At 21.2% G+C, this 19,848-nt stretch overlaps 5 protein-coding genes across 5 annotated transcripts; all 5 read left to right on the forward strand.

The window, feature by feature from the left end:
- Positions 1-1,990: 1,990 nt before the first annotated feature.
- On the forward strand, positions 1,991-4,147 carry PBANKA_0916500 (conserved Plasmodium protein, unknown function; the record flags this gene model as incomplete). Its single annotated transcript, XM_034564750.1, has 1 exon — positions 1,991-4,147. One exon carries the CDS (start codon positions 1,991-1,993, stop codon positions 4,145-4,147), a length of 2,157 nt encoding a protein of 718 aa, XP_034421516.1.
- Positions 4,148-5,638: 1,491 nt separating this feature from the next.
- On the forward strand, positions 5,639-9,229 carry PBANKA_0916600 (oxysterol-binding protein, putative; the record flags this gene model as incomplete). The annotated part of the gene is made up of 1 exon (XM_034564751.1): positions 5,639-9,229. The coding sequence occupies one exon, from the start codon at positions 5,639-5,641 to the stop codon at positions 9,227-9,229; it is 3,591 nt and encodes a 1,196-aa protein (XP_034421517.1).
- Positions 9,230-10,201: 972 nt separating this feature from the next.
- Positions 10,202-11,091, forward strand: PBANKA_0916650 (conserved Plasmodium protein, unknown function; the record flags this gene model as incomplete). The annotated part of the gene is made up of 5 exons (XM_034564753.1): positions 10,202-10,251; positions 10,376-10,529; positions 10,649-10,687; positions 10,776-10,844; positions 10,993-11,091. 5 exons carry the CDS (start codon positions 10,202-10,204, stop codon positions 11,089-11,091), a joined length of 411 nt encoding a protein of 136 aa, XP_034421518.1.
- A 1,761-nt stretch (positions 11,092-12,852) lies between these two features.
- PBANKA_0916700 (conserved Plasmodium protein, unknown function) lies at positions 12,853-13,644 on the forward strand (the record flags this gene model as incomplete). The annotated part of the gene is made up of 1 exon (XM_034564754.1): positions 12,853-13,644. The coding sequence occupies one exon, from the start codon at positions 12,853-12,855 to the stop codon at positions 13,642-13,644; it is 792 nt and encodes a 263-aa protein (XP_034421519.1).
- Positions 13,645-15,157: 1,513 nt separating this feature from the next.
- Positions 15,158-19,820, forward strand: PBANKA_0916800 (conserved Plasmodium protein, unknown function; the record flags this gene model as incomplete). The annotated part of the gene is made up of 2 exons (XM_034564755.1): positions 15,158-17,642; positions 17,779-19,820. The coding sequence occupies 2 exons, from the start codon at positions 15,158-15,160 to the stop codon at positions 19,818-19,820; spliced, it is 4,527 nt and encodes a 1,508-aa protein (XP_034421520.1).
- Between the last annotated feature and the right edge of the window lie 28 nt (positions 19,821-19,848).

The raw sequence follows: 19,848 nt of genomic DNA on the forward strand, positions 1-19,848 counted from the left end.
GAAAGGTATGTAAGTTTTATTTACTCATATGGAATACTATATACATGCATGTATTATTTATATACAATATATTTTCTCTCTCCTTTTTAATATAATATATATATAGCATATATGTGAAAGGGACTTAAAATGGGAATACAAAAATTGGAGTAAGCTTGTGTGTTGCTAAAATGATTTTAAAAGTATTATGCTTCTTTTAACAGCAAATATAGTGATCTTTTTCATTTTCAAGTAAAATAATATTTAAAATTGTGTAATGTATAATTCAGTGGTATATTACATATAATATATATTTTTGTGTGTGAATTTGCATAAAATATATATTTAAGGATAATATATAAATACATTACATATATATGTATTTATTCTTTCTTTACTATCATTAAATACGATGCTTTTAATTTCTATAAACGGAAAAAAAAAATTATCATAAACATGTTAAAAAGGCAAGTTTTATGCTTTAAAAAAATTGGTTAAAGTATATAATTATTATTCATTTTATTATTTTTTTTGTAATAAAATTTAATACGAAAAAAATAAAAAACAAAGCCACATGTATACATTACACGCTAAATGAAAATAAATGGTTACTTATTCATTTGGTACTAAAAATAAAAATATGCAAATAAGTAATGTTTAATGATATTTATATAATGTATTATATATGTTTGTTTACGAAAAACTATATAATATACACATTTGTTTAACATTTCGTATTTATCAATTACAATAAGTGACATAGTATGGCTAAGAACACCATACTTTTTATAAAAAATATTCATAAAAGGAAAACAAATATAAACAAAAAGTGAACATCTGGAAAATAAAAAAATACATATATAAGTTAATGCAGAAAATATTATTCATATAAAATTTGTCTTAACCTTTATTTCCATAGATATTGCTAGCTATTATTATTTTTTTTTCATATTAAAAAAGTGAGAACAAATTGTGTAATAAAATTATTAACATGTAAGGTAAAAATGTAGATATATTTTTAACAAGCTAAACTGGGTGTTCCTTTTGATTATTTGTTATTTATATTTATGACTTTTTAAGGTTTTGTTCATGTAAAAAAAGAAACAAAAGTTACATTTTAAAAGGTTTATATAATACATAAAATTTTTTAATCTTCAATTTTTTGTTTTCGTCTTTCCAAATGTGTGCATTTTTTGTCTTTACAACTTTTCAATTTTATCATGGCATTTGTGTTGTGAATTATATATATATTTATGGTATTTTTTATAATTAAAATGCGTAGCATATGTAAAATGGGATAAATATATGTGTACCATAGTCTATGTTATTGATAGCAATCTCTCAATTTATTGTCACGCTAATATTAATGAATAATAAAATTTCCCATAGTAATGTACCAATTTTGAAGGGAATATATATATGTCTTTTTTTAATTTCTACGTTGTAATTAATAATATTTTTTTATAAAAAATAAATATTTAACGATATATTTTGTATATCTTTAATTTTATACCCTTTATACGTCCTTAGTGTTACAATAATACATTGTTCTTGATCAATCATGAAATAATTATGTTTTTTTTAATTGTGCAAGTGCGTACAATTTTGAAAGATAAAGCCATAAAAAAATGTATATAAAATAAATAAAACTAGTCCATTTTACTTTTTTATAATAGCAATTTCTTATAAAGTTTTATTTAAATTTTTTTTTTTAAAGGTGTTTATCTAATTTTAAATTTTAAGTAAAAATTTTAGTAAATATGTATATTACTGGTATAGGGTAACAGAACTATTCTTTATTAATTTGAAACACTAAAATTATTTTAATGCATGTTGTTTTAAAATACCACATATTCGCACATATATGTAATTATTGATATATTTATATCACACTAACATGGGAAAATAATACATTCATAAACATTAATAGACAAAGAACTTAGATATATATACGTGTCTTATCTTATATATATTTATTTACTATACTGTAACTATAAAACAATATAATAAAATGAGTATTTTTTATGTCATGTATATTATTATTATCCTTTTTTTTATGAATGGATATATATGCTCAATGAAAAATTATAGTAGCAAAAAAAATTTTTTTACAACTAATTTTTATAGTAATAAATTTACAAAAATATTTCATAAAGACGATTATCATTTTTTTCGTTTAGTTTTTTTGAAAATTTTGGTCTCTTCACGTTTTTTAACTAAACATGTAACAATAGATGTCATTGTTAAAAAACTAGAAAATATGATTTTTGGAATAAATCAAAAAAATAATGATGCATATTCAAACATTTATGAGGAAATAAAAAATATATCATTGATAGAATATAGACAAATATATGAAAAAAATGAACTAGATATAAAAATTGCAAATGAAATTGAAAAAGAGGTAGCCAAAGAAATTGCATATAACAATGAATTACAAAATGAAAAAAACAAAGATAAACAAAAAAAAACAAACCCTCAAATAAATAAAACTTACAGAAATAAAAGGGATATGCTATCATTTATCCCTTTTAGCAAAATAGAAAAATTTTATTATCATAATAATAATCCAAGCATTCATATATTTCTAGAAATATTATACATATCAATAATCTCTAGTTATACGCCTTTAGATGATATCAAAAGAAAAAAAATGATCTTAATGATATATGAAAATACAATAAATCAATGGTTAGTTATAAATTTTATTCGAAAAATAATGAAACATAAATTATCCATAAATACAGGCAGTATATTATTATATATAACATTAAATAAAAAAAATGATGCAAAAGTTAGTAAAGAAGACATTGATAATATTCAAATAGACTTAGTAAATATTTTTAAAAATTTTTTTTATGATATGCTTCCGCAAGAAATAGGTCATAAAGATTTAGCTTATATTTTTAATAGATTTACAAAATGTTATGTTCCCGAATTAAAGGTTTTAGGGTATAGAACTATGGATGAAAATAAATTGGATATACCAATGGATAACATATTAGTTGGTGCATCAACTAATAATGAAAACAATGAAATTCAAATAAATTCTGGAAAAAGACAGGATAAAAAAAATGATGAGGATTTTCATACAAAATTTTTTGAAAAAAAAGAAAATCAAAATATGATAATAATTCAAATTTTAATAAGTACTCCACATAAAAAAGAAGACTTAATAGAAGATGAAATATATGATTACAGTTTTACAGTTGAACATGTGTATAATATTTTAATGGATAATATAATTAATCAACTTCAATTTTCATTAACATATAAAGTAGGTACTTTTTATATGGCTAAATATATATTTGGTGATTCAGAAAATCCAATATTAAATGACGAGGAAACAAAAAATGAAGAAATATCTATGCATATTTTTTTAAAACTTAAATTTTCAATAAATTTTACATTTAAAAACATTAAAAAATATATATTAGCAAATATTAAAAATATTAGCAATTTATATTCTATACACATTTATGGTGCATGTGTTAAAAATAAAATTACAGAAATCATAGATATAGTTGGTCAATTCGGAGAAGGAATAGATAGTAACTTGATAGATAATGCTATCATTAATATGGAAACAAGCGAAATAGCTGTACATATAAAAGTATATTCAGAAAGTAATAGTACTATGAATGATATCAATCATAATGATCCTCTAAATATAAATCATAACAAAAATGATAAAAAGAAACTCACTTTTGCAAACGCAGAAGAAGTAAATGCTCTACTAAATAAATCAAATTATTTTAATATTATATATTATATAATTGATAGAACTAAAGGAAAACCCAAATTAATTGACTGTGCAACTTGCAGATATTACAAATACCATTACAGTATTTTATTCATTGCAGGTATTATACCATCTTTAATAATTTTATTGACATTTTATATAATATGCTATTGCAAAATAAAAAAATGTAAAAACTCAAAAAACATTTGTTCAAACAAACTTGCATACATATACCCTAAATTATTTTATGTCAAAACTGCTTCAAATAAATACAAAAGATTAAGTAAAACCCATATAGAAATTATGCTTTTAAGACAAAATAATAATAATAATAATAATATCCATAAAACAACTAGCCATAAACAAATTATAAAAACAAAAAAAAAAATGGTAAAAACACCAATAATACTAGCACATAATAATTAAAGTACATCTGAATAAACAACATTACTATAATTTTTACACTATTAATTAAGGAAAATTGCCTAAAATTTATAACCTTATACGAACTATTGTATATATTCCTTCTATTTAAAAAAAGAAGGCAACTCCACATATATTATCAGGTTTATTTTGTATCGCATTATTGCAGTATCCATCCAAACAAATTTATTAAAACATCTTAACTAATTCTCAATATTATATAGATATTAAGTCATTTGTATGCACAAGGAATAAAATACGTTAATATATATTGATCTTTCAATTTGAAAACAATAAAAAATACAAAATTAAAATTTTGATTGAAGAAAAATATAAAGTAATAAATATAATATATGCATATATATATCTAACATAATATATTGGTTGTAATAGGAAAATTTTGTATTTTTCTCTCGTGGTTTTTTTTCCATTTCCCTTTACCCCATTTCATTGTATACACACCAAAAATATTTTAAAACATAAAATAGCCATATCCACATTACTATATGTATTGATAGCATGAATAATATTAACAAATTTAAATATATTATTGTATCAATACATATATATAATATATATTTCCTTTCTATGAAAATGTGTGAATGAATAGTGAAAGTTATGTTTTATACATAGCAATACTTTATTATTGTTATATAAAATAACTTTTTTTTTAATATTAGCATGAACATGCCATAATTTTTCAGATATTAAATATTATGTTCATATATTTTATTCACTGGAATAATTATTATTCACATTATGATAAATAAATATACACATTCATATTTATGGTAATTTTAGTAATACCTCCTTATAATTTTATTTGCTATTATTTAAAAATTTTTCCTTCTTTTTTATTTTCATTTTTTTTTTTTTATTTCCTTTTCTTGTTCTTTACCATAAGATTAATTTTTGCGTATGTAAAGGTCGAATTGCCCCATTAGTATTTTTTATTTTCCCTTTTATATATGTACGTTCATAATATATTTTTTTCATTTATGTATATTACTTTTTTTACATAATTATTAATTATTTTATGTTATTTATTATTTTTTTTTGCGAAAATGTCTTGTTTTCCGTAAAAACATATTGAAAATAATTCTACATAAAAAATTCATTTTATTGTATTCCTTTTTGTGAAGCAATTAATAAAAAGGGTAATTATATTGATCTAATCGAGGGTTGAAAAATAGATGAATATGAACATTACAGGAAGATTACACACTCAGACATAGGTTGGTAAATTAATAGATGGATATGCATATATAAATGTATACCCATATATATATATATATATATACATATAATATATAAGTGTGTGTGCATATACGTACCCTCATATTAGTGACAGTAAATATATATATATATTCATGTGAAGAATTTTTTCATAATTGAGAGTGGGCTAGTAAAAAAATATACATGTATATCCCCATGCGCAGACATATTTGAATTAAAGCGTATAATGAACAGGGGGTACGAAAAAAAAGGTAAACTATGCTGGGTGGTAAATATTTAAACTTAAAGCTTTTCAGTGAAAAAAAAAATGCCTTAACAAGTATATCCTCTGAAAATAATATACAAAAAAACAATAAGACACATTTTGAGAACATGGGAACTAATGATAATATAAATCAAGATCAAAGAAAAATATACAGTAGAGATAAAAGAATTATACATGAAGGATGGCTAAATAAGTGGACCAATATAATAGGGAATTATAGACCTAGATATTTTGTTTTAGAAAATGGAATTTTAAGATATTCAATCGATAAATATTTACCAACTAAAGAAACTTTTGTTCTATCTCATTGCAAAATAAGGGTATGCCCTGGTGACCCTTTACATTTTGAGATCGATACAATTGAACAAGGAATATTATATTTAAAAGCTAATTTTCCAGAAGATAAACATAAATGGTATATCTCTTTTAAAAGGGCTCAACTTAATTATTCACAAGGAAGTTATGCACACAATAAAAAACAGAATTATACTCATCTTAATAATTTAAATGCTTCAACAAATTCTGAATTTTTAAAAAATATAATTAAAAATACTAATGAATATATGAAAAAACAATCGATAAGTTATGTTTTGAAAAATAATGAATATACGAATTCCCCCAATTTAGCATTACGCAATGAAAAGGTAAAGAAAACACAGTCTGCTACGGGTATTTTAGGAACAACTAATGAGGAAGTTATCAATGATACTATTAGTGATAAGAGCAATAGGAATGATGTTAATTTTTGTGAAGATAAAATCGAAACGAAAGGACAATTAATTCAAGAACATGCTTCTGATATTTGCATACCTAACTATGAAATACAAGAAATAAAAATAGATAAAGAAAAAGAGAATATTGGAGGGAAAATAAGAAATAAAATGAAAAATAAAATAAAAAATATTGAAGAATTGTTTATAAATTCAACCGATTTTGAAGATAAAAATCCAACACTTTGTCTCATGGAAAATATTGTTACTTTAAGAGAAATAATTAGAGATTTAATAGAATATTCAGAATATGATAAAGCTAAATTAATTTTAAATAAAATAAAATCAGAAAATAATTTAAAAGTTAATGATGATGACATATCTATTTTATTATATAAACTATATTCTTCAATTGAATATATAGATATTGTTGTTGAAAAATATATTAACTGCTCCGAAATTTTATTAAAAGAAGAAAATATGCAATCAAAAGTTATGAACAAGTCATTAAAATTACTGGCTAAAGAAAATTATTTTCTTGAAAAATCAAAAGATATTCAAAAAAATATTAACAATTCAAAAGAAAAAGAAGAAAAAAAAAAAATTCAAACATTATTTTTTGGAAATAATCAAGAAACTGAAGATGAGATAGAACAAAGTGATGATAAAGATTTATTCTTTGACTGCGATGATGACGATTCTTATAACGGTGAAGAAAATGGCATTATAAACACGTATATGCAAACAACTATTTGTAAACACGATAATAATAATAATAATAGTAATAGTAGTAGTAATAATAGTAATAATGATAGTAATAATGATAATGGTAATAGTAATAATAATAGTAATAATGATAATGATATAGCTGATAGCAGCGTTAATTTAGAAAACACAAATATGGAAAAAATAGCTATTGAAGACAACCAAATTTATGAAAACATTAAAAACCACAAAGAAAATGGGGATAATGAAGAAAAAAAAGAAACAATATGTTATGGTAACAGAAAATCGATTAACAGGATAGAAATCGAAAAAGAAATACCAATTCAACACGATAATGACAAAAATAAACAATTTGAAGCAAAAAATAAAGATAAATTGATATCAAAAATTGAAGAATGTTATTCAATCGATAAATGTGAAAATAACAAAATGAAAAATTGTATGAGTAGTAGTGATGGTGAAAGTGACGATACAAATATGCTAATAAATATGTGCAATCGAAAAAATAAAAAATCGCTAAATTTTAGGAATATAGACATATATACAGATAAAAGTATTAAGAGAAGAATAAAATTACCTAGCCCAAGAACAGATATAAAAATAAGTATGTGGTCTTTATTAAAAGATTGTATTGGAAAAGATTTATCACGTATTGGTATGCCAATTTATTTAAATGAACCTTCTTCATTTCTTCAAAGATTAGCTGAAGATTTTCAATATATATATTTATTAAAACATGCATCTAATCAAATAGAAAGTACTAGTAGATTAGCGTTTGTAGCAGCATTTACAATATCTCCATATGCTTCAGTAATAGGCCGAACATTTAAACCCTTTAATCCATTATTAGGAGAAACATATGAATTAACACACAGAAATTTTTATTTTTTATCTGAGCAAGTTGTTCATCACCCTCCTATTACTGCATATCATTGTCATAACGAGTATATGGAAAATTTTGCTAGTATTATAGTAAATGTACAGATATTGGGAAAATCTGTTGAAGTGATTACACCTGGATATAGTCATCTTTTATTAAGATTCAAAAAAAACAATTTGGGTTCAACTTCAGATGTAGCTACTACTAAATCTTCTAGTTTAACTGATAATAAAATTATAGACAAAACTAGTGGAAAAAAAACAAACCAACATATTAATATTGATAAAAAAAATAATAATTATTATTATGAAAATAAACAAATAGACTCGAAAACAATTAGGAAAAAGGAATCGTCAAATAATTTATTTCCTGTAGATATCGAAGAAAATCAAAATGAAAACACATTCAATTTCAACATTCATAATAACAATAAAGAGGTGGCAAAGGAAAAAAATGAGAAAATTGAAAAATATGAAACCGAGCATTACACTTATCAACGAGCTAATATGATTATTCATAATATAATATTTGGGAAAATATGGGTAGAATTGTATGGAAATATATTAATAAGAAATCATAACAATGGTGATTTTTCTATTGTTAGTTATTTAAAAAAAGGATGGTTTGATAATGAAATACATAAAATAAGAGGAATAGTATGTGATCGATTTAAAAATGTGATATTTTTTATTTATGGAAAATGGTCACAAGAAATATATATTGCTTATGTAAAAAATTTAAAAAAAGAAAATTATGATACATGTTTTTTTAATGAAGATGGAACAGAAAATTCACATTATTTTAATAGAAATAATTTAAATGAATTTATTAACAACTTTGATTGGAAATTTTATGAAGATAATATAAATAATTTAAATGCTATATGTGTTTGGAAAGCACAAGAAAAACCAAAAAACAATGAACTTTATTATGGTTTTAATAATATGACTATGGAATTAAATGAAATTTCACCTGAATATGACAGGTCAAAAGGAGCCTCTATAGCATGCACTGATAGCCGATTTAGACCTGACCAAAGAAATTATGAAAATGGAAATATTGAAATTGCTATGAATGAAAAACATCGATTGGAAAATAAACAACGAATAAATGCAAAAAAATTTACAAAAAATAATCCATATAAACCTAAATGGTTTACCAAAAATAAAGATCCTATTTATAAGGACAAGGAAATATATCTATTTAATAACACATATTGGGAAACTAAGAAAAATCGAAAATTTCCCGATACACCCGATATATTCTAGATATCACCATTGACACATATATTTGTTCATAAATTTATATCCATATATTATTACACATGCATGTGAGAAGGAAAGTATATATATGTTACCTTTAAACTTTATTCCTTTTGCATTCTCACAATTTGCACGCTACATATACAATTGGGATTTGTTTGATATAAATTCCTGACATTTTATTATACAATGATAAAAGACATAATTTATTATTTTTTCCAAGATATCGAAAAGTATTAAAAATAGACGGGCGTATTATGTGAGCCAGCTTAAGCTTTTATGGCTAGCTAACATGTTTTGTAAATATAATAAAAAAATAAAATAAATAAATGAATAAACAAGTGAACAAATAATAATGGGAAATAAAAATACCAAATAGACAAAACCCTTGAATTAATCAACAATAAACATGCAACGACATATTTATTCTTATATAAATTTGTTATAAATACATATTTAATCAACGCATTATTTTAATATATTTATATATATTAATTTTTTTTTAAGAAATGCTTTATAATAATTTTTTAAGTATATCATTTTTATTATTGGCATTTTTACAACCATAATAATGCGAATATTTGTGATATTTTTACATAAATATGTATGTTTCAAAAAAAAAAATATATATATAATAAAATAATATAATTTATAATTTTTTTTATATAATTTAATTCCCTTGTGGAAAATTAAGACTTCATTTTTTATTATACGCTTATTCTTTTTTTTTGTCTATTTAGCTGAATGAAATTTTTTTGTAAACCATAAAAAAATATATTGTTATATGATGTTGTATTTAAAGAAAATACGCAAAAATAATATATATGGCATTTAATTTGTATTGTATAATTTTTTTAATAAATGTATATATATATATATATATATATATTAAAAATCAAACAAATAGAATGTCCTTATATTTGTATCTTCATATTATTAAATAAGATATAAATTAAAAATTTTTTTAATTTAAAAAAAATGGAGAAAGAAAAAAGTGAAAACTATATTTTATTTGAAGGAGAAAATGAGTATAATTCATATAAAAAAAAAGACACAATTTGTAATGTTTATCTTATACTTGTATATATGTGCCCATGTTACTTCGGTCTACATAATTTATATTATAGTATTTTCTTAAATTTTTCAATGTAGAATAAAGTATGATCGTTTTGGATATGATGGTTTTGACGAAAGAGTACCAGACATAACTTCGTCATATATTCAAGCGCACAACAATTTAAGTGGAAATGGACAAATGAAGAAGCTGGCTCTAGGCAACAATATTGGCTTTAATCAAAATACTTTGGTAATAAAAAATACATATATATATTCTATTTCATGCAATAAATTTTGAGTTTTTAGTTTATGTGTTTGTTTCCGTTTTTATTTCTTCTTATATTGTCATTTTCATTTTTTAAAATACAGAAAAAAATACCAAAATCGGGGCAGCATTATCTTGACTCAGTAAGCGCAATGCATAATAATTTTTGTATTATTTGGGGTTTCATTATTAGTATCATTTATAATATATTTTTTTTATTCTTTATATCAGAAAAATGAAAATGGGAAATTGAGTGCTTCTATTCACCAACTACAAAGCGATTTAAATATTATTAAACAAGTTCGAAAAAAAAAAAAAATTATAACCATGCTCGTATATGTACATACTTATTTTTAAGCATATCAAACCATAAATAATATTATCAATATTAATAAAATATGTATATTTTAATATCACTAAACTTTTTTTATTTTATTAATTTTTATAGCACAACATGAAATGTCATTTAAATGACGAAGATAACGAAAGACGCAATAAAATTCCTATGCTTTGGATTTACAATTATAAAACAATTTATTCTACATAAAAAGATTAAAGAATAATATAAATATAAATACAAATATAAGAATGATTCAAATAATAACACATTTATTCATATCGTATTGTTTCTGTTTTTTTGTTTTTTCATAATATTTATAGAGAGTATTCAAATGACATAAGGGTCAATACAAATATGAACTTTATAAATAATATGATATAAAAAAAGTTGAAGAAATTACCAAATGAACTTAACTAATCATCATTGTGAATACGAGTTTACACTACTTATACTGTTTTGTTTTATATCATTAATTTATTGTATTTTAATTTTTTGTTACTATGCAATTATATATACTCATAATAATTTTTTGTAGACCCTTTCAAAATATACACCTTTTTAATTTTTACGCATTATTTTTATTTTTATGTTTAATTATTTATTATAATTTTATAAAATAGGGAGTATTTATTAAAATAGAAGGGGTTGTATTACCCTTTTTTTAAACCCGTGAGACAAGCTTTATTTAACTAGAATGTTTAGGAAAGCATATAAAAGTTTTTTTTATTTTATTTTATTTTGTTTTATTTATTTTACTTTATTTTGCATTATTTTCTCTTTTTCTCTTTTATAAATAATACACCTACGCACACATATGCACATTTTGAAATAACAATTTAAATTGACAATACATAAAGTAATAATCAAACAAAATGTAAAAAATCTAAATTATTAGACTAATACAGCTGTGTAACTTATGCATATATTTGGTGACTTGTAAAGCATTTGTTCTTTTAACGCTATATTTCTACATGACCAGTAAGAATATAGCAATAAAAAGTGGAACAATAATAAAATAAAAATATAGTTTTAAGCTATATAGCTAATAATGGTGATTTTTTTTAGTGATATCGCATGTTAATAATATTATTTCTTGTTCATAAAATATTTACACATTTCCATACATGCAAAGTATGTAAGACATTTTTTAACCTAAAGTGTGTGCAGTATAGAGAAAATAATTCATTTAGTGAAAATATAATTTATACCAGAAATACTCAAAAAAATGAATTCCTAAAAATAGTTCTATATAAAAGAAAAAAATTGTTTATATTTATTATTTAATAATCATTAATTTTTCCTTGAACATTATTATTTTTTCTGTCTTATATAAATACCTATGATATGCTTATTATTATATGCAAGAATATATCTGCATACATACATTATATGTGTGCGTATATTGTTATAAATCTGTCTGTTAATATTTTTAAAACCAAAACCTGTCTTATTCATTTTTTTTTACTCTTATAAAAGCTACCTACTATATAAAGATAAATATTTTTTTCATTTTTTTTGTAACAAGCTAAAATGTGTGTGTGTTTTTTTTCTTTTTTCTTCCAAATTGTTTAATTATTTTAATGTATATCAATTGTTAATCATTAATAAATATTTATTTATGAATTTATATTTTTCTTAGGATTTATTTTGTTACAATTTTTTTTCCTACATTAAAATTGTATTTTGCAAAGCTTGTAGTTGAATTTATTACTAATATAAATTATTTATTTAAAAAACGAGAATATATATATATACACATGCCAATTGTTGATATATCATTTTATTCTTAGTTTTGTTTTTTTATCGCCCGTATTTTTTTTATATTTATATGTAAATAAAGATATAATAATAAATTATATTGTTATTTTTCAAATTGCAGGATTATTTTCTCGCGTTTTTTCATTCTTATGCAATTGTTATTTTTGTGATTTTCCTTTTCATTTATTTCTATACAAATATATAATAAATATGGACGGTTCATATAATATAGGAAATACTCTAAATTCTTCTAGACTTATGGAAGATCCTCAATACAATATAAATGCAAAAAATTTTGGATACAACAGCATGAATGCCAATTATTTAATGAATGGAACAGGATTGGAAAATGGGTATAATAATAATGAGTATGTTATGGATGGAGATAAATATAAAGCAGATGTAATGGATCAATACAAATTAGAGCAATCCTTAAACCGTTATAATAATACAATACCAATACATAGTGCTATGCAGACACGTCTAACTGATCCTATGAATATGCAAGGAATGAAAACTCATTTAGATACTACTGGGCTTGAAAATTATCGAAATTTAATGAATTATAATAATACTCAACATAGTGTTCAAGCTAATCAAATGCCATATAATATAGAAGGGTACAATGATAATAGTATTAATAACAATAATGGTGAGGTTATGTATATGAATCCAAATACTTCTGACATGTTTCCTACCGATTATATTAACAATTTACCAGGCCCAGATACAGAAACAATGCTATATTCAAATAGTTTTAATTTTCCCAACACAGATTATAACACAAGTATGCATAATAATAACAATTATTATGGAAATTCGCAATATCCTATGCCTATATTCGAAAATATGAATAACCCCAAAATGTATATGCAACATATGAATCAAAACCAAAACATAGATTCTGCAATGCCTAAAATAGGACATGCATGTAGCATTAGAAAAATGCCTACTGTAAATAAAAGAAGAAGTAAACAAAAAAAATTATTTCCTTGTTGTTAAAAATAAAATTTATTTTGGTCATTTTTTATTGTATGATCATGAAAGGAATGACAAACAGTAGTTTATCATTCATGAGAATTTTGTGTCTATGTTTGTATTACTCATATTAAGAATTATTATTTCCTTTCATTGTTAAAAAAAATTTAATTCCAATGTGTATTTGCCTTAGCATTGTTTTACTTCATTCTGCCCCGTCTGTCCATATTGTGTCTATTATAGTTCATACTACATATTATACATAATATTTTGGCTGGTATTATATATATATGCATATATCCATTTTGTACTCCCTTTTTAACATAAAAAAGGAATTGATCAAATTAAACATAAAAAAATGTGCACACTTTATATTTTAGAAAATGGTCTTTCATTATAATATTTTTTTTAAACTCGCAATTAATTGCTTGGCCGGAATATCCTCCTACATTTTATTTCTCTATTCATGTGCTATACGAATAGAAATATATAGGAAATGTCTTATCTTATCCATTTATAAAATAAAACTATATATATATTATGATGCAATATCTAGTTATATATGTACATATATATATATATATATTAGTAGCTTTTATATATGCCCATATATGTATTTTGTTGCGCAAGAAAATAGAAAAGGCATATGTTTCGAGTAATAAAATTAGTAATTATAGGAAATACCACTATTTTATCATAATATATTAGAAATCTTTATATTGAATAAATATTATGGTTTCAGTTTTATAGTTTATGCCGTTGTAGAAAACGAGTTTCATATTTAAATAAAATGAAAATATTGAATTATAAAAAGGGAAAATAAAAAATAAATAAATATGCTAGTAATAAATGAGTAAATATGCTAAAATAAATGAGTAAATGTCCTAGTAATGAATAAATAAATATGCTAGTAATGAATAATAACCGAATGAATAATAAAATAAGGACGGCAAAATTTAATCAATCATAAAATGCTATAAAAAAAATTTCATCATATTTATAAAATAATAGGTGATTGATTTATTCCTTCTAATTTTTCTTATTTCTTCATACATTTTTTAATAATTAATTTTGTTGGGTCATTTCAATTTTTTGTGATTATTTTTATTTTTTAAAATTTTAAACATTTTTTAAAAATTGTAAGTTTTTTTTTTTAACTCTATAGTTTGATTTTATAAAAAGGCGTACAAAAATAATTATCAGATTTAAACATTTATATATGTATAATGCAAATATGTATTCCTATCTATATGAATTGTGCTAGTATAAATGAGTAAATAAGCTATATTGATATTTTCTCGTTCTGGGGTTTATCTGTTTAAATAGTATATATATGCGTGTACATATATATAGTTTTCCACAATTCTTTTATCATTCCCTTCATGCGTGGAATACAAGTTGTTCTGTTTCGAGAAATAAAATGGTGATATATAATAAATAAAATTTATAAAGTGTGAAGAAAATATGGATATATATATGCACACATATTTATGAATATTGTAATAACGAAAAACATTAAACCTAGACGAAATGAATTATGAAATATTTAATAGTAGGTAAAGAAGCTGTTGGAAAAAATATCCAAACGAAAAAAAGAGAATTTTTATATTTTTTTAGGATAAACAGATTTAGTAGTACAGAGTTTATTAAGAATGATAGTATATTTGATTTGATAGCAAAAAAAAAAAAAAATAATAATATAGAATGGGACAATAAATTTATAAAAAATGGAGAAGAAAACATATTTTGTAAAAATGAAAAAAGAAAAAATATAGAGTGTGATATAAACAACATTGGAAAAGCCAAACAAGAAAGAGACAGTATAATTAAAAAAGGGATAAATAGTTTAGAACATTCTGATAATGATATTTATAATAATAAGTTGTATATTTTAAGATATGCAAAACATTTAAATGAAAATGATGATATATATAAATACCGATTTATTACAAAATATGTGATTAAAAATATAACAAGATATTATGACAATGAAATATTATTTATATTAAAAATATTTGCAAAAAAAAAATATAAAAATCTAATTTTTTTACAATGCACAAGTGAATACTTTTATTGGTTATGTAAATTAAATAAAGGTAATAAAAAAAATATATCGTACTATTTATATTATTGTTCTATTTTAAATTATATACCAACTTTAAAATATGTAGAAGAATATATAAAGATATTTGATTGTTTTATATATTTCATGAATTTAAATAACCAAACTAAACAGATAAAATCCAACAATTCACACATTTACCTTAACTCGTATATCAAACATATTTCATCAACTACTACACAATCGTTATATGGAAAGTTTATTGAAGAAGAAACAGACTATTATCATAAAGATGTAAAATATATTATATATCTTGTATATTTTTTAAATAAAGCAAATATAAAAAATGAAGTATATAATAGATTATTGGACATGTGTTGTTATTATGCTGGTCATTTGACATTAAATAAAAGTTTTTTATTATTAAATGTAGTTATTGTAAATATAGAAAATAATATATATAACTTTTCAAATTTAATTAAAAATATCCATAAAAATATAGAAAGACATATAAATGCAATGGATCAATCATATTTTATAAAATATATAAATATATTATTATATAATAACATAAAAATAGAAAATAGTTTTTTTTTATTTATTAAAAAGTATATTGAAAAACATCAAACAGATTTATCAGAAAAATCCATACTAGCTATTTTAAAAATAAAAAAAAAAAAAAATTTTAAAGATACAACTATTTTAAAAAATATTTTAACTATTGTTATTAAATCTTTTTATCAATATACTTATGACAATATATTATACATCCTAAAAGTATTAACCTTTTTCAAATATTTTGATAAAGCATTTTTTAAATTTATTTTTGACAAATATATTCAAATAAATTATTTAAGTCACTATCAAAGACAAAATGTGTATACAAATATTTCGCAAAATCAATCTAGTACATATATTAGTTCGGAAAAATCATATTCACAAATAAATGATAAAATTAATTTAATATTTGATCATAAAAGTGAAAACAATTTCTTCAAATCAAATGGCCCAAATCAAAATATAAATTCACCAAATATAGAATATGATCAATTAAGACACATTTACACAAATTTTCAAGAATTAAAACAAAATGAAAAAACAAAAAATAAAAAGATAAACAACTTGTCACATTTACCATTACATTTAGATATACAAGAAACAAAACTAAAAATAAATCCTTTAAATATTGTCAATAATGAAATAGTGAGTTACAATAAAATGAAAAACCCTATATTATTTAATCTTGAATATATAGACATGTATATAACCTTATTTATATATATGGGTGTATCTTATTATCGTGATGTTATTAAATTAAATGAATTGTCTCGAAGAATAAAGTTCTATTTGATTTACACACAAATACCAAAATATAATAGTCTATTAAAAAAAAATGATATACCAGTTTTAAAAAAAAAAAAAAATCAATATATTGGTTTTTTTCAAATTATCGATAAAATTAAAGAACATGAAAATTCAAATTTAAAGTTTGTAGACAAAACAAAAGGATCGATTTCATTTCCTATTATACATAATGAAAAGAATACTAAACAACGTTGTCAATTTTCTAAAACTGTCAACAAATATTTGAAACATTATAATGATTATGAAAATTGTAATAAATTAATAAAAGAAAAAACTAAAAGGTGTCTCCATTTTAGTTATAGTGAAACGGAAAAGAACCGTTTGGAAAATTTAAAAAAAAAAAAAAAAATAAATAATGAGATCACAAATAAACCAATATATAATACTAAATATATGAATGTACAGTGCTTTAAGGAAAGTAAAATTAATACAAAAAACAAAATGAATCATAACTTAGACTTAAAAAATGAATTATATAATAAAAAGAAAAAGAAAAAATATGTATGGAACGATTTTATATTCAAATTTTTTCATGGTTTTCATCCTGCCTTTATCCGACTTTATAATAGAAAGATTTTCAACAAATATTTCAATGGTAATAATTTCTTTTCTGTTATTTCATTTGTTTTGTTCTCTTTTCTTTTACTTTTGCTTCTATTCTGCTTCTATTCTGCTTCTGCTTCATATTACTAGTTTGCCAATTTTTCTTATTTTTCTTGACTATTTTACAGATTTGTATAAAAGTGAAAAATATACAGATAAATCGGTTTGCAATGATTTAGTTAAAACTAGCAGACAAAAAAAGATAACAAATAAACATAAGATAAATATGAAGAAGTATAAAAAAATAAAAATCTTAAAAGGTGTCTGCATGTTAAAATATAAAAATATATTTAAAAATAAATCAAATATTATATCAAATTATATAAATAAAATGTATGAATGTAAACCTGAAGCCTCACAAACATATACAGGAATAATTGACATGATTTCAAAACCCAATCAAATTCATATTGATGATTTTATGTTTAATAATAATGAAAATAATATATCCTTATTTAAAAGAAAAATAATAAATAAATACAATAGTCTTATTTATAATAGTGTTAAAAATATGCGTAAAGAATATTTAGAAAATAAAACTGGAAATAACATAACATATGATAGTGAATATATAAATGGTAATAAAAATTATATAATTAAATGGATTTACAGATTTATAAATAATTCAAACATTTTTAATAAAAATAAACAAATTGAAATAAAATATAGAGATATTCAAAAAGTGGCTACATATTTGTCTGAACATTATACTGAAAATTTTCTATATAGTAATACTAGTATTAATGAAAAAATAAAAATAAGTTTGAAAAATATTTCTTTATTTTCATCCTCTTTTACAAATTTATATTTTTATGATAAAGATTTTATTGATATAATAATAAATGAAGTTTTATATTTGATTGGCATATTTTGTAATTTACAAAAACAAAAATGTCAAATAAAAAAATCAGAAAGAATAAACAACGATGTTAATGTTATAAAAGAAGAAAACTATTATGTAAGCCATTTTGTGGATATATATAAATTTTTAATAATATGTTTGCAAATAAATAATTTTATAAATAATATTTTAGAGGCAGATCAAAGATATCAAACATTAGAAAAATTAATAAAAATATATACACATAATTATTATAGCTACTATTTAAAATGTGTTGTGAATATGAATAGACATATTAAGAATATCATTTATATAAATGATAAATCTAAAAATTTTGAAAATAGTATTAATAATATGAATAATTATAAATATAAAGATGGATCTTCAGATTTAGTTTATTTTTATACAAATTATTTTGATATTTCTATATTTGCTAATTCTTTTTATCTTTTTAACAAACTATTATTTATAAGTATTCACAATAATGATTATAAACAAGTTCATAAGATGTATTGTGAATATCTCAATAATTTTGCATATAAAATATCAGAAACATATTTGACTCATTTATATATTACATCTATTAATAATTTAAAGGATGTATCATTAAACAATTTTTCACTACTATCTTATTCGTATAATAATAAATTGGATGTTTATTTTATATGCATTAATTTTTATATTATTTTTATTTCAAATCAATTATGGTATTTTGAAAACCACAGAAAAGAGGGATTAGGACATGACAATATTTTACAAACAAAAAAGCACACTAATTGTGATAAACAAAAAGATGAATATAATTTGGATAATCATATAATTAGCAATAGTTCTACAATATTTGCTAACAAATTTAATAACCTAGAATATGAAAATAAAAAAGAAGGAAACAAAAAATACTTAAATTTCTTTGAACGAAAAAATAAACATACAACTTGTAAAAATTTAGAAATAAAAAATATCATTTATATATATAAAACATTAAATATATTTTTTAAATATATAAAATTTGTAAGGAATAATAATTTTATAACTGACATAAACACTTGCAACAAATATTTTTATCATGTTATTCAATTTTATTATATTTTTAAAACCCAATTTAGAAAACTAAAAATAAATTATATAAATGAACAAAATTACCATCAAATATTCCCTTTATTTTTTATAAAAATTTTGAATAAAAAAAATATCAAAGAAATATCAATTAGTCAATCTTTTTTTTTCGAAAACGATCAAAAAAAAGGTTTACCAAATCAAGATAACTATTTTAAAAACGAGTTTATTTACAATTATTTCCATGCCTTTTTTTCCAGAGAAAAAGAATAACATATTTAATCAAATAAAAAAAATAATT

The sequence above is a fragment of the Plasmodium berghei genome (genome assembly GCF_900002375.2).
Source record: "Plasmodium berghei ANKA genome assembly, chromosome: 9".
Taxonomy (NCBI): domain Eukaryota; phylum Apicomplexa; class Aconoidasida; order Haemosporida; family Plasmodiidae; genus Plasmodium; species Plasmodium berghei.